The sequence below is a fragment of the Aspergillus clavatus genome, genomic scaffold (genome assembly GCF_000002715.2).
Source record: "Aspergillus clavatus NRRL 1 1099423829736 genomic scaffold, whole genome shotgun sequence".
NCBI classification, from domain to species: Eukaryota; Fungi; Ascomycota; class Eurotiomycetes; order Eurotiales; family Aspergillaceae; genus Aspergillus; species Aspergillus clavatus.
In genome coordinates this window covers 849823-868824 of record NW_001517111.1, presented here as the reverse complement: position 1 = coordinate 868824, position 19002 = coordinate 849823, and the positions used below count along the sequence as shown (strand labels likewise).

General features: G+C 52.9%; 7 protein-coding genes across 7 annotated transcripts, besides 10 other annotated features; 2 read left to right on the top strand and 5 right to left on the bottom strand.

Moving 5' to 3' along the window:
* Window positions 1-696: 696 nt before the first annotated feature.
* Window positions 697-739: a microsatellite.
* Window positions 698-739: a microsatellite.
* Window positions 699-745: a microsatellite.
* Window positions 746-1022: 277 nt separating this feature from the next.
* Window positions 1023-1055: a microsatellite.
* Window positions 1056-1061: 6 nt separating this feature from the next.
* Window positions 1062-1088: a microsatellite.
* Window positions 1089-2055: 967 nt separating this feature from the next.
* Window positions 2056-3535, top strand: ACLA_060100 (putative amino acid transporter; the record flags this gene model as incomplete). Its single annotated transcript, XM_001276768.1, has 2 exons — window positions 2056-3420; window positions 3479-3535. The coding sequence occupies 2 exons, from the start codon at window positions 2056-2058 to the stop codon at window positions 3533-3535; spliced, it is 1422 nt and encodes a 473-aa protein (XP_001276769.1).
* Window positions 3149-3201: a microsatellite.
* Window positions 3536-3806: 271 nt separating the features above from the next.
* Window positions 3807-3837: a microsatellite.
* Window positions 3834-3853: a microsatellite.
* Window positions 3854-3987: 134 nt separating this feature from the next.
* Window positions 3988-4023: a microsatellite.
* A 446-nt stretch (window positions 4024-4469) lies between these two features.
* On the bottom strand, window positions 4470-6177 carry erg13A (putative hydroxymethylglutaryl-CoA synthase; the record flags this gene model as incomplete). Its single annotated transcript, XM_001276767.1, has 5 exons — window positions 4470-4527; window positions 4653-4771; window positions 4837-5900; window positions 5951-6053; window positions 6121-6177. The coding sequence occupies 5 exons, from the start codon at window positions 6175-6177 to the stop codon at window positions 4470-4472; spliced, it is 1401 nt and encodes a 466-aa protein (XP_001276768.1).
* Window positions 6178-7169: 992 nt separating this feature from the next.
* Window positions 7170-7189: a microsatellite.
* Window positions 7190-7839: 650 nt separating this feature from the next.
* On the bottom strand, window positions 7840-8272 carry ACLA_060080 (uncharacterized protein; the record flags this gene model as incomplete). Its single annotated transcript, XM_001276766.1, has 2 exons — window positions 7840-7905; window positions 7979-8272. The coding sequence occupies 2 exons, from the start codon at window positions 8270-8272 to the stop codon at window positions 7840-7842; spliced, it is 360 nt and encodes a 119-aa protein (XP_001276767.1).
* Window positions 8273-10174: 1902 nt separating this feature from the next.
* On the top strand, window positions 10175-11428 carry ACLA_060070 (pepsin-like aspartic protease; the record flags this gene model as incomplete). The annotated part of the gene is made up of 2 exons (XM_001276765.1): window positions 10175-10493; window positions 10539-11428. 2 exons carry the CDS (start codon window positions 10175-10177, stop codon window positions 11426-11428), a joined length of 1209 nt encoding a protein of 402 aa, XP_001276766.1.
* A 47-nt stretch (window positions 11429-11475) lies between these two features.
* Window positions 11476-13226, bottom strand: ACLA_060060 (Zn(II)2Cys6 transcription factor; the record flags this gene model as incomplete). The annotated part of the gene is made up of 3 exons (XM_001276764.1): window positions 11476-11886; window positions 11937-12387; window positions 12445-13226. 3 exons carry the CDS (start codon window positions 13224-13226, stop codon window positions 11476-11478), a joined length of 1644 nt encoding a protein of 547 aa, XP_001276765.1.
* A 480-nt stretch (window positions 13227-13706) lies between these two features.
* ACLA_060050 (S8 family serine peptidase) lies at window positions 13707-15851 on the bottom strand (the record flags this gene model as incomplete). The annotated part of the gene is made up of 1 exon (XM_001276763.1): window positions 13707-15851. One exon carries the CDS (start codon window positions 15849-15851, stop codon window positions 13707-13709), a length of 2145 nt encoding a protein of 714 aa, XP_001276764.1.
* Window positions 15852-16439: 588 nt separating this feature from the next.
* Window positions 16440-18994, bottom strand: ACLA_060040 (uncharacterized protein; the record flags this gene model as incomplete). The annotated part of the gene is made up of 5 exons (XM_001276762.1): window positions 16440-17018; window positions 17077-17468; window positions 17527-17772; window positions 17847-18428; window positions 18505-18994. The coding sequence occupies 5 exons, from the start codon at window positions 18992-18994 to the stop codon at window positions 16440-16442; spliced, it is 2289 nt and encodes a 762-aa protein (XP_001276763.1).
* Window positions 18995-19002: the final 8 nt, after the last annotated feature.

The window sequence follows — 19002 nt, the reverse complement described above, 5'->3', positions numbered from 1 at the left end:
TACAAGAATGCCGGGATCCGAGTTGCAATGGAATCATGGCACGATCAGCCGATGGGCTTGGAGATGCATGCAACCTCACCTGGGAATCTTGTCCTTGGCGGCGGCATTCTAGAAGTCGTTCTTGACCGAACTGACTCCTGCCTCAGCATTTGGTTGGAGGGAGATGGGATATGGGACAAGGCTTGTTCTTCCCGTCCGAGCCAGCGCATAGCATCGGACGACTTCTTCCCCATGGTCACCCCAAGATCGTTTCCCGTTGGGTGTCATTTCCCACCGGTTAACTCTCTAGAAATGGAGATATGGACGATCAACGCGGGGTTGGGGAGTGAATCCGGGGCATGCCCAAGACGCTTCGAAAAGCGAACGGAGCCGGACGGAAGGCATGTTAATGTTATCCACTGGAGAACCCAGGGCTCCACCCAATCTCGTGTATTGACTAATGAGTTGCTAATTGGTATGTTTCCTTAATCCTTAATCCTTATTTCCTAGTTCCTAACTTCCTACCCTAATTTCTGGACATGGAGATTCCGCAATGGGATTAGAGTGAGACATTTATATGACGCAAGCATTCACGATGCAAGTCAGCCTGATTGCCTGTCGCAGCCCTGAGTCGCCGCATTGGGTCTAAGCGTCAGATCAAGGACTGTTTGAACCGTCATATCATTATTATTATCTGACTTACGGATTGCATGAATCAATAATAATAATAATAATACTAATACTAATACTAATGATAATACCAATGGACTGATTGCACACGAGACACCGGATGGATAATACTACGAGTACAAATCGGCTGATTGATTAATCAACCAGGATTTATGCAGGGCTAAGCCCGGTTGGGTTAGACTCTTGATGGGATTGAGTTTTTCCGGTCCTGTACTGGTCCATCACACGGCATACGACGCTAAACTAGATTCCGCTAGCCGTATCCATCTTTCACCAATCAGCATCGTTAGAAAACTGCCCACACCGTAAGTGGCGGTATTCCGCTAATGGAATGGAAGTACCTACGTAAGTAACCTAGGGTACCTAGGTACCTAGGTCCCTAGGTATAGAGTACTCCGTAGTTACTCCGTAGTTACTCCCTCGGGCCTAGTTCCTAACTTCCTAACGTACTAGCTTACTAGCTTACTAGTTCACTACTCTTCCTATTAGGGTTTATCTTGAACTCTCAGTCTCATCCTTTCATTATTCTTGCTTACTGGATCTTCTCGTAGAGTCTTAGAGCCGGTTGGGCTGTCGCCTTGGGTCGCGCCACGCGGTCGATCTTCCTGCAGAAGCTTTGCTTGGATTGGACCCGATAGCATCATCCGTTGAGGCCGTCTATCCTCGGTCTCTCCCTTGCGACCATCGCCTCGAAGAGTGGACTCACTTTATCGACAATCGACATGCTTCTCCAGATGGTTTCACTGCCTCCCCGCATCGATCTCTCCATTTTCGCGGGGACTTTTCGGCCTCCTGAGGCTCCTGGGCCTCCTGGCGCGTGGATGGTGATATCTATTACCAAATGCAATCACTCTTAGCCCTGGTTAGCTGCTATCTTGACTCCACGCCACGATGGGTCCTGCCGTTTCACAGCGTGTCATTGAGCGTCGGTCCTGGCTTAGTCGGGTCCAACGGAGCAGAACCTGCATGTGGCAAGTTTGGCAACTGAACCCCACTGCGAGGAATGAGAGGATTATTCATTTCGTTTCCTACAATTAACTACGCCCGTATCTCTGCTATCGGGGTCGTCGACGGAGTAGCGAGAGTCGATCCATTGATCGGCCCTGGGTAGTCATCCTCATACCACTAACCACTGTTCCAGCGGTCCACTACTTAATTCCTGCTAGTCTACGTGAGATTTATGAATGATCTCGTTTATTTCTTCCCCCCATCCCATCCCATATCCGTCCATTCTTTCCCCTTCTCTTCTTTCCTCTCCTTGTCCTTGTCCTTGTCCTCCTCCTCTCGACGTGAGAGCCTTTCCCCCTCCCCTCCCCCCCCTTCCCCCATCTTTGATCACCCTCATCCCTCTAGTCCACCTCTTTTCTTCTCTCTCTCTCTCTCAGCATGGGCTCCGTCGATATATCCGACTACTCCGACACCAACAAGGTCGTGCGGACCGACAATGAGAAGAGTGATGGCATCATCGCTGCCCCCCCTCAGTATGACGGGGATATGGTGGGTGAGATGAGCGAGGCGGAGCGCAACATCTACGAACACGGGGTGAAGAAATTCAGCCGGCTCGGGTGGAAGCGTCTGACCATCGTGCTCATTGTCGAGGCCATCGCTCTCGGCAGTCTGTCCATCCCTTCTTCCTTTGCGACGCTGGGGATGGTGGCGGGTGTCATCTGCTGTGTCGGCCTGGGATTTGTCGCCATCTACACCAGTTACATTGTTGGTCTGGTCAAGCTCAAGTTCCCCGAGGTCGCTCACTATCCCGATGCCGGGCGCCTCCTGTTCGGTCGGTTTGGCTATGAACTGGTCAATGCCATGTTGATCCTGCAGCTCACCTTCCTCACCGGCTCGCACTGCTTGACTGGCACCATCGCCTTCACCAACATCACCGAAAGTTCGATCTGTTCCGTGGTGTTCGGCGTCGTCTCCGCCATTCTGCTGCTGTTGCTCGCCATCCCGCCTAGTTTCGCCGAGATGGCCATCCTGGGTTATGTCGACTTTGGCTCGATCATCGCCGCCATCGGGATCACCATCATCGGCACGGGGATCAAGAGCACCGATGCGCCTGGTGGGCTGTCGGCCGTCGAGTGGTCCGCCTGGCCCAAGGAGGGCACCACCTTCACCGACGCCTTCATCGCCGTCTCCAACATTGTCTTCGCCTACAGCTTCGCCATGTGCCAGTTCTCCTTCATGGATGAGATGCACACCCCCAAGGATTTCGTCAAGTCGATCTGGACGCTGGGCTTGGTGGAGATCGTCATCTATACCGTCACGGGGGCCCTGATCTACGCCTTTGTCGGCGTGGACGTGAAGAGCCCGGCGCTGCTGTCGGCCGGCCACACGCTGAGCCGCGTGGCCTTTGGCATTGCCCTGCCCGTGATCTTCATCAGCGGTTCCATCAACACGGTCGTCTGCGGCCGCCTGATCCACGGGCGCATCTTCAAGAACTCGCCGATCCGCTTCATCAACACCCCCATGGGCTGGATCACCTGGCTGGCGATCATCACCGCCATCACCGTGGCGGCGTTCATCATCGCCGAGGTCATCCCCTTCTTCTCCGACCTGCTGTCCATCTCGTCCGCCCTGTTCATCTCGGGCTTCACCTTCTACTTCCCGGCTCTCATGTGGTTTATGCTGCTGCGCGAGGGCAAGTGGACCGAGCGGAGGAATCTGATGATTGGCGCCCTGAACCTGGCCATTCTGATCATCGGGTTGGTCACCCTGGTGGGTGGCACGTACTCGAGTATTGATGATATTGTAAGTTTCTCTCTCTTGTGCACCGGGCTTGCTGCGACAGCGGCTCATTCTACAATAGATCCTCAACTACAAGGCGGGTACCGTCAGAGGCGTCTTCGCCTGCTCCATGTCTTAGACGGCTTACCAGACTCTTGCGAGCGCTGGTTGTATTATACGATGACTGTGACTCCTCTCATCACGCTCTGAAATGAAATGAAATGGAGAGGGCAGGAAATACGATTCATCGACTTTCTTTCTTTCTCGGTTTATGATTTCTCCCCCCTTCCCCCCTTCACGGCCACCGGCTGGCTAGACATAGACGATATGCATGTACATATTATGATTTACCCATGTTTTTGAGCAAGCGATCATCGAACCATTCCAATCATCCTACGTTCAGATTCCCTTCTCTGTATTTCTCTGGATTTCTCTGGATTTTATTTTATTTTATTTTTTTCTTCCAGCCATCGTTTTCATCTCCGTGTGGTGGATTCTAAAGTATCAGGCTAAAATGGCTCCCTTGGACCACCAACCGCCTCACCAGTCAACGGGCAGCGTTGGACGGTCAAGCTCCGGGGGCTGAACAAGTCTAGAAGAACTTTATGGTCTAGAAGAACCTTATGGAAGTTATGGATAAAGACCGGCTGAGATTTCGGACCCGGATTCGAAGGAAATCATGACCATGAAACCAAAAACCCACCGAAGGGCCGACCGAGTTTTCCACCAGTATATCGGGGGATTTCGGGTGGGCAGGCTGGGCATTCCACGGTTAGTTTACACAGTACTTCGTAGTGCTAGCAAGGGTAAAAAAGAATGAAAAAATAAAATAAATAAAATTAAATAATCGCGCAAAGGCTTCGTTATCTACAGAGTGTTGATCGCATTGGAATGAGAAATCCGTCGAGATACTGTTGTAGTACAGAGTGTGGCTGTGGGATCATTCTCTCTATCTCTATCATCTACCGAAACATGTCCGTTCGCAGCGTGCAGATCCGCTGCACACGACAGATGGAGTCATTTATTTTATTCTCGGTCTTCTGCCCTCTTATCTCTTGCCAATCAAAGTCATACTAAAGTTCTAACCGGCCTTGCTCAAGGAGAATCCTAAGCCCGTAGGTAATCGTCGGTCTGTGCGGACGGTCAGATGTTTTACCTCCCGGTTGCCTGACAAGCCGATCATCCTGGGTATTAACGCTCTCTGAGATAGCCCTCTGCATCCCAAACGCCCTCACGGATAGGGCTTGACCTCATACCGTCGGCGAAATACCTCGTCTACATGCCCCAGGTAGTAAGTTCCCGGCGCGAGACTCTCCACGTCGCCCGTGGGAACATAGTTCTTCTGCTGGTATGCCGTCTCGCGAAGTTTACACATCTACCGCACCAATCCGAATCAGCTTCTCGACTGGCCGTCTCTCTCCCGGTCGCATGATCTCTTACCTGATCGTAAAATGCCGGCGATACCGCCGTACGTGCGCCCAAGCGGTCATGCAGGTTGATCTTCCGCGCCATTGCCGCCGTATCCCCATGCACCCGAACGCTGAACAGGGTACTGGCGAGACCACTGCCGTAGCTGAATACGCCGATGCGGCGACCCTGCAGCTGGTCGCTGGGGATGTTGCTGATCAGGCTGATCAGGCCCGCATAGGCACTGGCCGTGTACATATTGCCGCAGTTGGTCGGCAGCGTCAGCGAGGGCTCGACACGGCGCGCGAACCGCTCCTTGGTGAGAGCGATACACAGCTTCTCCAGGGCCTTGTCGGTCAACGACTCGGTGAAGTCAAGTTCTTGGACCGGGGACGGTACTCCGTCATCAAAGGACGCGGGCTCGAGTTTGAAGTCGTTGAACAGCAAGCGACCGTATCCCTTGGACACGAGCTTGCAGTTCGGTGCATGGAAGACAAAATAGTCAAAGGTGTCCAGAAAACTGCCCTGGTGACCATTGCCATTCTGCTTCGGTTCTTCCGCGCCCGCCCGGGCACGCTGCTTACTCTGATACCGCTGGTAGCATTGGTCCAGCGCCCCCAGGTAACACGTGTTGGAAAACTGCCCGTCGACCAGCGGGTACTCGGACTTGAAATCCGCCTTGTAGAAATCATACATATGCTTCATGCACGAGCCGCGGAACGGCTCCAGCACGAGCGGCGCATCGGGCCCGATGAGCATGGCCACGCAGCCAGCGCCGCCCGTGGGCCGCGCCGCCGGCGTGTCATACAGGGCGATGTCGCCGGCGACGACAATGGCGTCGCGGCCGTCCCAGGCGGACGACTCGACCCAGTTGACCGCGTTGAGCAGGGCGCTGGTCCCGCCGTAGCAGGCGTTGTATGTGTCGATGCCCTCGATGTCGGTGTTGTCGCCGAACAGCTGCATGAGCACCGTCTTGCAGGACTTGGCTTTGTCGAGGATGGTTTCGGTGCCGACCTCGAGGCGGCCGATGGTGTGCGGGTCGATCGCGTACTTGCGGAGGAGGGAGGAGACGGCCGTCAAGGCGAGGGAGTAGAGATCTGGGATCGATGAGTGATCGATGTTATCACCGAGCAGAACGGAGCCATACCCTCGCGGTCATCGCAGAAACTCATGTTTTGCTGGCCCAGTCCGATCGTGTACTTTCCTGCGCTGGCTCCGAGGAAGGACTCCAACTCGGCCTGGGGTACATACTGCGCACGTTGTGAGCTCGATCTTTCCCTCAAACCAAATACCCCGGCAAGCGGGCGAGAGACTTACTCGACTGGGGAAGTAGACCTCCAGGGCCTTGATACCCACGTTCTGTGCTGGCGGCATGGCTGAACCACGGAGTTTCTGACTGATATCTGTCCTTTCACAACTCGAAGAACGGTGGAGCGAAGAGAGAAATTACGCCTCACGAGGATAATGACGGTCAGAATTACCTCCTTTTATAACAGGAAGGCAGTATTACATGAGATTCGAGGAGATCAGCATCAGGCAGCTGTGCTGTTTCCTACCGTGTATATTGGAGCATCATCCTACCCCTCTGTCGTTGTTCCCTTCAACCGAGACAGGAGGACGTCGTCCCAGTCTTAGACATGGTGACTGACGTGTCAGGCTGTCAGCAACTATCTGTTGATCCTTTGATCGATCATTGCTCCAGGTCGATGTGGTGAAATTGACTCGGTGTTGGTGAAGCATGATGTGCTGCTGCTAACCGCCAGTTGACAACCAAGACTGGTCCACGAGCGGATATGCTGTCCTTCCACCCTCAAAGATCTTGACTAAGATGAGTGAACACGCGCTCAGAACTTTGTTGCATATTCTATTGGAGAATACTGTTCTCCAGGTCAAGAGACATGAGCCGCAGGGGGATGGGCGATACTATTCACGCCCACACTAACGAGTTACCAGCCGAACAGTCAACTGTCTTATGGACATAGGGCAGAAGCTGTATCCATCTTGACGGGTAATGAAATCAAGAAACATTTATTGATCCTCTGGGACAAATCTATCAGTACAGTATTGTATAAACGACTCTCCTGGAGCTTCAGAATGCCACCGCCGCACCTGATCAATGACAGCAATGACGGCCCTTTGCCGCTTGAACCCGTCGATTGTACTGTGACCAAGCTAGTAAACATGCACAGATGATGGCTCGTCGAAGATTGCTCTTGGTGAAGCCTTGCCGACCGATACTCCAGGCCAGCGTCAAGAGGGAGATGGCCAGAAAGACAGGCCGGAGTTTCTGGATGCCTGCGGCTGTGACAGAGCCGGCAAACACAAAGTCAAGTACAGTCTAAGTTTGTCAATACAATCATTCTCTTGATAGATAGATAGATAGATATAAATATATAGATATATATATTCAGAAAAGACGTACAGGGAGCCAGCAGCACGAACTGGACAGTAGAGCAGACCCCTCGGGAAGAATCGCCGATAACCACCGAAAGGCACGTGCTGACCGAGGCGGTTTGTTGGAGTCGGGCTGCGAGCCTTTATGAGAAGGACAATTGGAACACGACATGTTGGGTTGAGGGTATAATAATAGTGATATAGATATTGATTGTAAGAAGGGGGATTTCCATTCCTTATAAACTGGCCAGGTGTCCCCAGAGTTTCTGCGTTGAGGAATTCGGAATGGGCGAAAGAATTGCCATATCGGGTTAAACAAACGCGGAAATCCCTCCTTCTCTACATTGTTGAGATCATACTTTATGCACAGCTTGGCGATTTGCGATTGAATTCAGATTAAAATGGTCTACGTGAGGTGTTGGTAGGATATCCTGGGCATGAGGTCGAGTATATATTCCGGAGATCATAATCACCGAAGTGACCTTGACAATTCGAGACCTTTATATCCCATTCTTAACAGGCCAACATTGTATGAAAGCTCATAGTACAACGGAGGTATCAACCAACTTGGCTCGATAGAAATACATATAGTACAAATACATCGACTCGATCATGGGTATCGTATCATCTCATCATAAATCATCAGTAATAAGTGCGACGGTGGCTTCCCCGTCCATCAGTTCCATGCATGCGACGGGTTCCAGCAGCCTAGGTCACACAGCGCGGTCAGCTCAGTCCGCTCTGCCAAAATATTTGGATCCTCAGGCCGAAATCAACATACCTTGACCGCAGGACGATGCGTCAGGCTCCCCTTCAGCTTAAGCATCGCACCAGAGACCTTGTCTCCCAGGGAGACCTTCCGACGGTGATGATGTGCCGGAGCAGTGGTGGCATGGTGACGGGAGCCGGTGTAGGCAGCCCCATGACGGGTGCCGGTGTGAGCGCCGCCGTGACGGGTCGTGGTCGTCTTGGTCTTGACGGTCCGCGAGCGAGCACCTGGGCCCTTGAGGCGAGTCATGAGACTGGGCTTGGAGGTGCGAGTGGTGGTGGTAGCGGGACGACGACGGTGGAACATGGTGGCAGATGCGATTCAATAGATCTTGATAGTTGGGAAGATAGAAGTGGTAGTGGTTCTTTGATTGCAGGTTCGATGGTAAGATTCGGAGATTTCCTGTGAGATTCGTAGCGTATATATACAACAACATCTACTATCAAATCTCTTCATGATACCAGATGGTGGGTGGCACACAACGTATGCCAAGAGAGCGGGAGTCTTCGAGAAGGCGAGTCGAAGGAGGGGAGGGAAGGGCGCCCGCGCGTCATTTCAGACGATCCCTACGTTGTTTAGTGAAGGTGACGAGATCAACACGACGACAAGATAAAACAGTACGGAGTAGAGCGTTCAGCTATTGAATATCAGCGACGGCCATAGGGCTGTAATGACGTCATATGCACCTTGTGGCTGAACGACGTTGATCAACAAGACACACTGAATGATCCCATGAGATACTCTGGATATAGTATACACCAGTAGGAAGAAGCAACATGGACGCAGTCGTCGCAAGATGTCGTGGACCGTCTAAAGCTATGTCATATAGTGGATCATAGAGCTGGACACGATCCCAGCTGTACTATCAATCCTTCGAGTAGCCCACGTTGACAGTCATATAGAGACGTCATGACATTGGAGGTAATAGTGTAGTCATTAGATGGGATGTTGACAGATATCCTTGAAATGATTTGAACTGGATCCATCATATCACTGTCCCAGTGACTGTGCAGTTGATGGCTGCCAGGTGCACATACCCCTGAATGACTTTATTGGACAGTATGCAGCCGAAATCTCCAACAAAATATCCTAGCCTACATGCACCAGGTCGATGATGCCGCAGCTAAAACGCTGTGGAAATGTAGGCTCCATCCAACGATGGACTGGTGGACATGAAGTAAGAGTGACTATATTCGCATACGATCATTAAATATCGAATGCGCAGCTGAAGGGTATGCAAACTACTTGACAAGCCTCCATAGGCCATTCAAGGGGAGAAATACTGTATTAATCAGCTTTGGATTATGGTCTTGTAATCATAGGAAGCTTCCCTAGAAGAACTCTTAGGTGTATCCTAGCGTTAGCATGATGAAAAAGCGATATAAGAAATAAGATCCACAGCAGAAATCATGGGCATAAGAAGCCGAAGATTGCGCAATGGCCATCCAACCACACTGTCTGGAAAGAGCCAGCTGTGTGCTCGGTACTACTACACTATGTGGAGAGAGAATTCTTATCAATTTCAGGGGCTAGTCTATGGTTGCGGGTGTTCACCGAAATGAATCAGTCTAATGGCATGTGGTAGTCGCCGAGTTCAACGACCACCGATTCTCCTACACCCCCCTTTTTCATTGAAACCCAATGCCTACTGCCTAGACTAGTCTGATATTTGCATTACTCGCGTTGCCCAGAAGGGGCCGCTTTCTAGCTAGCACTCAGCCACTCCGTCCCATCCGACAACCAATGGGAGATAATGTAGTATATGTTGGTTCTCCACAATATCCTTGTAGTTTCACATTAGATAGAGAGAGGGATGGAGCAACAGTGCTTGCTTCTTTTTCCCTCCAAGGCTGTACTTCGAAGGGAGCCTTGCCTGGATGCTGCGCTGCCGCTGCCTATATACAGGTGGACAAGCATGATGTAATTTGTAGGTACCATTCGAGAGGAGACAGAGTTGCGCAATGAAATCAAGACTGCTTTGGGCCTTGTCGGTGTTAGCTCAAAGTAGCCACGCAATAACTCTCTTCAAACGCGATTCTTCAGCTGTCGTTCGGCTGTGGTTCACTCGGTTCCAAAATGAGAACCGTCCTGATGTGCCTGGCTATCAGCAAAAGAGAGATGCGATAGTTGCACAAGGGCTCTGGAATGAGGTATGTTTGGCCATCGATTGCAGCAGAACCATGAGGTTAATAGTATAGCCAGGATATTATGTATCTATACCATGTCAACCTCACCGTGGGCAGCTCAGGGCAGGAGATCGCCGTGGTGCTAGATACTGGAAGCAGTGACACCTGGTTCAATATCCCGTCATCGGAGTTCTGCACAAATGGGGATAACCATTGCCAACAATACGGCATTTATGATCACACTATTTCCAGTACGTACACGTTTGTCAACCATGACTTCAACATCACCTACAAGGACGGGACGAACGCGGCGGGGGACTTTGTCAAAGACACAGTTGCGTTGGGAGGGGTGACCATCAAGCAGTTCCAATTTGGCATTGCAGAGGAAAGCACGTCCACCAGTATGTCGTACAGAATCACGTCTTGAACGCTATTGACTCGCATAGGTGGAACAATGGGCCTCGCATTCCCTGCTTTAGAAGTCAGTCCCGTCCAGTACCCCAATTTCCCACAAGCACTGGTGCAGGCCGGCCATATCCGATCTGCCGCGTACAGTCTGTGGATGGACGAGGTGACGGCGTACTCGGGGACGATTCTCTTCGGCGGCGTGAACCGAGCTCGGTACCGTGGGGAACTCAGAACAATTCCTCTCGAGCCCACTGGCAGCGCGTATATGTCTCTCCGGGTCATTTTGACCGGACTTACTCTGCAACAGCCTGAGACACATGCAGTTGCTTATACAGATGGATTTCCTCTGCTGGTGGCCTTGGATTCCGGAGCAAGCGTCACATATCTCCCGCAGTCTTTCACGGACAGGCTATATGCCGACCTCGGCGTCACAAAGAGCACCGAATACAATGTGCCAATGATTCCTTGCTCCATGAAAGCGAAGAACGTCACCCTGACCTTCGACTTTTCCGGTATCCACATCGACGTCAGCATCCACGAACTGGTGCTAGAGGGAATAGAAATGGACGAAAACATCCTCCTGTGCACGTTCGGCATCTACCCTTCGATCAGTGCTATTCCCATATTGGGGGATACTTTTCTCCGCAGCGCATATGTGGTATATGATCTCGACAACCGCGAAGTTTCCATGGCCAACACCAACTTCGATGCTGGGTTAGACGATATCTTGGAGATTGGCGTGGGCCCACAGGCAGTACCGAGCGCAAATCTGGTATCTTCGCCGGCGACCTCAGCAGTTAATATGCCAACTGCGAAGCCATCGGTATCGGGGAAGAAGACGAATAGTGGCGCTGGAGTTCCTGAGATGGACAGCAGATTGCTTGGTGTGGGGTTCATGGCTTCTGCCCTGATGTGCATCGTCTTATAGATCATTCTCTTGAGCGAGAGATACCCTGTAGATAGTCCTGCCAAAGATCACGATTTAGAGTTCAAATACTGCATGAAAGCTTCATCGATCTCGGGCGTCTTATCGCCAATGCGACTCATCTCGGCATAATTGAAGTCGCTGTACGACTGATCGTCGGGCCACAGATCCGCATAAACTTCGGATGCCTTGTCGGATGAGGGCGGAGGGTCCGTGGCTGTTGCTGGAAGATTCAAATGCTGCGTGATGGGTTGTAGCATTGACGGTAGCGTCTGTCCGATCTTGGTCAACAGCAAGGGCAAGAAGCGCTGTCGCCCACCGGGAAGGTTGTGGACGAGCGAGAAAAAATGTTTCAGGTAGTCTTGCGGTCCTAATCTGAAGGCAGATGAGCGCAAGCCAGCCGTGGACAAACAGGCCATCACATCGGTTAGGGTGCATGCGACCTCAAAAATCTTCTCAATCTGACGGACCGTTAGCACTACAATCAAGCCTCGAATGGACACAAACCTACCAGCCCGATGCCATGAGTCTCCATACTCTGAGGGGATAGTTTCCACGTTGCCATGGAGAGATCGCGGGCGATCTCCAGCGGATAGCGAAACTCCATACAAGGGTGCGTCGCCTTGCTGGAGAGGAACCCGGCCGTGGTGGATAACTGCCAGATCATAGTGCGCAGCCACTGCTGGGAGACACGCAGATCGGCCATGAGAATATCCGGAAGCTCCAAGTCGGCGGGCACAGCATTGCGAATATGCTCATCGAGTTGGATAAGGCCCTCGGGGGAACAAGTCGTATGCGTGCCATTCCAGAGTCCAAGGAACGACTCGTCGAACGGGCGATAGAGGTCGGCCAGGCAGCGGAATCCTATGCTAGCTGCGTCGAGAGCGGAGGGCTCGTCTAGTGAAGGGCTACTGGCGGTGATTTGCAGGGTGACTGGACGATGTCGGCGAATGGCATGGGCTCTGTTTACATCTTAGCATTCGGTCGAAGTACAGGGGGAATCGGGCTAGTCTATCTACCGTTCGGAAATGACGAGCAGCCAAAAGAGCTTCCCCGACATGGATGGATGTTCACCGTCCCCTTCCAACGCACCGGACTGGCTATCCAGCATACCGGCCGTGTACAGGGTGGTCGCCTCGCGCAGAAAGTAGTACGCATGGCGCTGATTCCCCAGTGCGATATGGCATCCGTACAGCAGAAAGGCAATGGTGATACTCGACCGGACCGGGATGGTCAGCGGGTCGAGATGTCTCCTTGCCTCGGTGGCCTCTTCTAGCAATGCGCGACCGTTGACCATACTCTTGGCCCATTGTTCGCCCGGCCGACAGGAGGAGTAGCCGGTTTGCATCATCACGAACGCGCCGAAGGATGCCACCAGACAATAGGCATGGACGCACGTATCCATCTGATCCACATATCGCTGGAATGTCTCCTCATGCAGAATAGGCACAGTGCCTTGCATGCGGGCAAAGAAGTACTCGGAGCAATCTCGGAGCAGCTCTCGGGACAGCAGATGCTCAGAGCGAGTGAAATGGCATCGTCCATTGCCACCCCCTACCGTCTGATGCGCATCAGCCGGACTGGATGGTTCATTATTGTTGTCTCCAGCCAACTGTGTGCGCAACTCGGTGAGCACATTGGCGGTTCGGCCCTGTCGGCCTTTTTTCTGGCGGACCAGCGAAGTCTGACAGTTGAGTCCAGCTGATCGACACTGGCTGCAGGGACGTTGTGCATTGCATTTGACCTTGCGACGACGACAGGCATCGCAGGCCTGTTTGACCATCTGCGCGGCCCGAGGCATGGTGCAGGACTACTATGTCAGTACTGACTGGATCGATATAGACGGAGGTTGGCAGTCCGAGGGTCAATTGAGGTGGAAATGGGCGAAAATGAGGCTAATCCGCGTCGGTTTCTTGGCGTGTTTTTCTCATTATTTCAATTTCGGCGGGACAACGTTGCGTTGTTCTTCTGCATCTTGCTACAAGGAAACTGACTGGGGACACTGACTCTATACACTCCATACTGGAATCCTAGCAGACAACCTACTGTCGGTGTTTTCATGATTTTTGTTTGGTCAATGGACTATCAATCGTAGTCCTGCTGTTCATTGCACATCCCTCCCTTGCCCCTTTCAACGTGATTGTTATATATCTACCTTAACATTCTGCTCTTGTATCTCCTATGCTACACATCCCTTGATGAAAGAGCAAAGGGCAGAACTTCATTCGGACTGACTAACGGAAAGAAGCTGTGATACTGCCACTATTCCTATGTCAAAAGCCTATTCCAAGGTCCACGCGACGGCATACGGCACCGCTTTCAAGAAATATTGCGAACAGGTCACAGTCACTTTGCACTCGCCCGCTGGGATGTTCTCCCACACGATTCGCTGGACGTTGTTGATCGCATCGAACTCCTTGGGAGTAGCTGCAAAGTCAGCATCTCCCTTGTTGCCGTGCCTTCGTTTGCCCGTTGAATGGACCACGGCGAGCCCGAGTTTCGTCTGCAGCTTGGGCCCAGGTTGATCGTGCCAAACCAGAGTCACTTTGAGCGTCCAGGGGAAGTCGTCTCCTAAAGGTACGACAGTCCGGCCCGCAGGGACTTGAATGGTGAATCCACATGACTCGTCTTCTTTCAGCTGCGTCATGGCTTTCATTTCCGGGCTGGCACCCGGTGACGTCTCGGTTTTGGCCCAACAAGCGTCGACAAAGCCTCCCTGGCTAGGCTCATAAGCCGGATGCGTCGGGGATGACGCATGAATACTGAGTAAAGAACCGCCCATGTTGACCCGGCCAAACCCTTGCTGCTTCTGGCGGCTCTCAGAACCGGAAACACTGGCACGCAAGATGTCCACGGCTCCGTTGACCAAAAGCGCCTTGAGCAGCATGGCAGACGGTTTGGCTACCCCCTGTTCCACCAGCGCCTCCCGCAGAACGGCCGCACAGCCAGCCACGAGCGGTGTCGCCATGCTGGTGCCCGTGTTAAATGTATACATTGAATCAGTAGAGTCACCGAACTTGTCCCTCGGCTTGGTGGGGTCCCAGCGGCTGGAGACACTGGACAGGATGGCCGTTCCTGGGGCGCAGAGATCCGGCTTCCATCGCTGGTCGTCCAAGGCGAAACCCCGACTGCTTGATGGGTTGATGCCGTAGTTCTCCGAGATTGCATTGGGACTGCCCTTGAACTTGCCATCAGCATCCAGCCGGCGGCAGGTGTAACTGTTGGCGACGGTCAAGACATTCTTCGAGATGGCATCCCCGGCCACCTGGGCCGGGCCAACGTTGGGATGCTGGCCTCGATTACCAGCCGCAAAGCACACCAGAAGATCCGGATGATCGAAGAGATATTGGTCGATATCTCGATTGGACTCATTGTACCCGACCTGCGGCACGTCCTTCCACGCGCCGTAGGAATGGTTGGAGATGCGAGCCTGGTGCTGCGTGTACGGAACATCGACGATAAGTTTGAAGTCACCGGAGAAAAAGTCCCCGCTGCCGCTGTCGGTCATGCGCGAGGCGACAAACGATGCCGCGGGCGCCGTACCCTGAATTTGGCCGTCGCCTTTTGCTTCTGGGCCCCCCATTGTTGTGCTGCGGCCATGCCCAACCGCAGACCCGCAGACGTGCGTCCCATGTCCGTCGGTGTCTTCGGGCTTGTCTGGGACTGGCTCCGTTTGGTTCACTTGGTAGACTGCCAGGAGCCGGTCTTGGAAGTGTGCGTGTTGGCAAGGAGCAACACCGGTATCAAAGCCCGTGTCGGCGACATGAATTACCTGGCCAGCCCCCTGGTATGCATGTCCCGGAAGCCCCAAGTCGTTCGGCTCCCGACAGACGGGATGATTGAGCAAGACACGGGCGATGTTGTTACACGGCCTTTGCGACGCAAAGGGCTCGATCGCGCGGACGGATTCAACCTGGGCAATCTGATCGACCTTGGCTTGCTTGACGGCGGTTTGAATCCTTGATTCCCAGACCTTGGTCTTTTGGGGGTCAATGAGGCCGCGCCGCACCAGTTCATCGTTCACAGCCTGGCTGCCTGGACCATTCTGATGCAGGCATATAACCACCTCCAGCTCATCCTGTACAGGCTCATCGTCTGATCGGGCAGCAAAGGACGAGAAGGCCTCAGGCTGGCGTAGGTGTGCAGATACCTTCAGGGACGGATGGTAAATGTCCACGTAGTCAAGATAATCTTTGCTCCGGAGGCTCGAGAGATCGCTGGGAGCATACTCGCACAGGTATGTGTCGGTGTCGACAATGGTATGGGCTTTGACGCCGAGGGCTTCTAACTCTTCCATCTGCGCCATCTTCAACCTGTCTTTAGACCTGAGCAGAATGTAGTTTGAGGATTCGGCATTGCGTGCGGAGACATGGCGAGCATCGGGGCTGATCTCCAGCGTGTTGCCGTTGATGGTGATGGAAGACATTGCAACAGACGTTAGAAGGCCAACTCGGAATAGTCTCTTGGGGGTACAATGAATACTTCGCCTGTCATTGCCTTCCGAGACGTCTTTTATGTCCATGTACGATCTACTGGCTGCGGGATGTTGCTGCCAGAGCCCAGATGCCCACAGACAGTGTGGGAGTAAATAGCCGATCGCTTGAAATCGCCCATGTTCGACTGTGATATCCGGGAAAGCAAGTGTAGCTGAATTTCAGCTCGCCACTGAATTGATAATAATGCAGCCAGATAGTTCAGGAAAAGCTCCATACTTCGATCCTGGCGCTAAAATTTTGATGCAGTGTGTGAATTCAGCCACCATCACATCACGCCCGCCAGCTCGGCAATCCACCACGAGTCGATCGCCAGAGTCTACTCTATTGTATGCATTGAGATGAACCATATGTGCGTGGAGTAATGGTTCAACATCAAATCACAGTACCCTCATACTTCGGGTAAGTTCAAGGTTATAGCCACAGACATGTTCGTGTGACCAACTACACACGACTACAGATGCGAGATAAACCATGAAACAACTAAAATTGACGAAAGTACGAGCTAACACAGTCTGAACCTAAGGCGCCATGACCTCCATTTTAAACGAGACAAATCCAGGATGCAAAGTATCAGCATGGGCGCCGGCAATCGTGACCTTCAGACTCTCCGGGGGATACTCGGGCTCCATCACAAAGAAGCGCTGCGTATAGCCATCATCCCCCGGCCCCGCAGGGACTACCACCGATGCTTGGCTGGAATGCGCATAGACGCGTTGGTCAAGAAGTTCCGTATCGCGCAAACGGACCTCGAATGTCTTGCCTGGCTTCATCGTGGCTGGGGGTTCTTCCACAAGCTGCATACCCGGTCGACGGGCCTGGCTCCGACTCACAACGTGCTTGGATAAGTAAAGGTCCAGGCCCCCAATCGCATCGGTCAAAAGCTGGTAGCCCGTGTCGTCAGGACGGACCATGCCGATCAGAGTGACCTCAATGAAGATGTTGCCGCGCACACAAAGGAACGAATCCGGTGTCCGGAGGGAATAGTGGCCCAACGCGGGATAGAGAGGTCTGATTACCGACGAGAGTTCGCGCTCACACTTGCTCAACTCAAATGCCATGGCCTCGTAGGCATCGTGGAGCTGGTCGAACACGTGGATCTGAACCGGTCAATATACCAGACAGACAAGGAGGTCTGATACTATGGACGCGACTTACGCGGATCACCATCTTTCCTTTCACGGTAGACGTAAGAGACACATCGTCAACCGAATACTTGATGACTGTTGCGCCCATGGTCACTCGGACACTGGTGTCGCTTGTATTGTCCTTGAGGGGACCGTCTTGAATAATTGACTGGAGACTAGAAAAGCGCAGAGAAGCGTCGTTATATCCGAGCTGGGGCCACTGCGGATTCTTCCCCCTTGCCATCATTTCCGTGATGATTCCTCGCATCACAGGAGGGATGGGCACGACGGAAGCCTGTTTGGCACCTCGACGCGGAGTGCCCACGCCCAGGAGGTCATAGACACCAACACGGGCAATAGGAGGCTCGGGGTCAGCAACCTCGCCCGACTGCTTCACGCTGAACTGGTTGTCTGTGTTGGAATCTGTGACGCAGCGTTGAATTAGCTATCTAGCACCGTATTGTGACACTAGTGAACTCACGACACTGCCCGCCATTGGAAAGCATATCGTCTCGGAAATCCGCCAGGTCGGTCTTTGTGGCAGCCACCATGTGTACGGCGGCATATTCGTCCCGATCTCGCTGTCCACAGTCCGCCAACTCGCCCAATCTGTGACTCAAATCGACTACTCGCGCTGGCTTTTCCAGATCAACTTCCAGCCATGCTCGAGCTTTACACTCGGGGACATTGGTCAGTTCCTTTGTTGGAATTAGTGGCTTCCCTGCATCTGCGTGGCAATGTCAGCAAGTTCAAAGCATTCGTATCATCAGCCGGGAAACACAGATCAATGCGTGCACATACATGGCCCATCGATTCCTTGATAGAACGGGTTGTTGACTTCAACACCCAGAGCCAAAGGGATAGTTGGGTTTATATATCCAAAAGGCGCCTTGCAAACCCAATGGGTTGCCCACAGGTCGTTGGTCTGGCGATGGGCCGCCAGCATAAGAGCGAGCTGGGCTATGGCAGTCACATCAAACGAGTTGACCAATGTTCTCTTGGCTGTCGGGTCGGTGATGTTCATGATTAACACAAACTCCTCCAGGTCAAAGCTGCCCCCGCAGTAGCCCATGCCGAACGCAGATCGACCCGAGATAGTATTGTAGATCAGGCCGCTCTTCCACAACCATCTTTCGCAGTACTGGATCCACCACCCCTCAGGGCCCGCGGGAAGTGCTGGGTCCGGATCTGGCTTTGGGTCTGGCTGCGCCTGCAGCTGGTTGCGAGTTGGGAGGACCGCTCTGAGAAGCCCGATGGGATATTTGCCTTGGAAATCAACAACGGTGCGTTCGAGCGAAGTGCGAATCAGGCTTGGGCCAGTAGGTGCAGGTCCATAAAGCCAGCAAAACTCCACTCGCGTGGTATTTCTTTGTTCCAGGTCATCTGGCACCAAGATACGCGAATCAGTGTCCGTCCCAACTTGATCAAATAGACAGCTAAACCAAAATTTTATACATACTCTTTGGGTCTCCCCCAGGTATCACTATCTTCCACTTGATGTCACCCGCTAGGGAATTCGGCACCGGGGGAATGCCCTCCTTGAAGGGCGAAGGGACCGTCAGGTTCGAGAACTCAAATTCCCTGGACTCGCGTTTTGGGGGAGACGTTGGATCTAGTACGACTGTCCAGTCTTCGCTCGTGATGATCTTGTCCGTGGACCCCTTTACCGTGCCCTGCAGTTGGCAGGTTGCGGTACGCGGCCAGGGCTCAGGGAATATGCACGTCCCTTTGATAGTTAGCTTGAGCGTGTAACGCTCCTGTGCTTTTTTGGCGAGCTCCAGTGCAACAGGTTTCAACGAGCCCGCAGGCTTGTCTCTGACATCGGCGCCGTCGCTCGACCATATCTCCAGAGGAACGGATGGCTGCTGCGCAACGCCCTTGCTGTTTGAGACCACCAATTCCGGAACAGCAGTAATGCATTTAATTCTCAATGGGGAAACCGACCCCATGTTGGTCT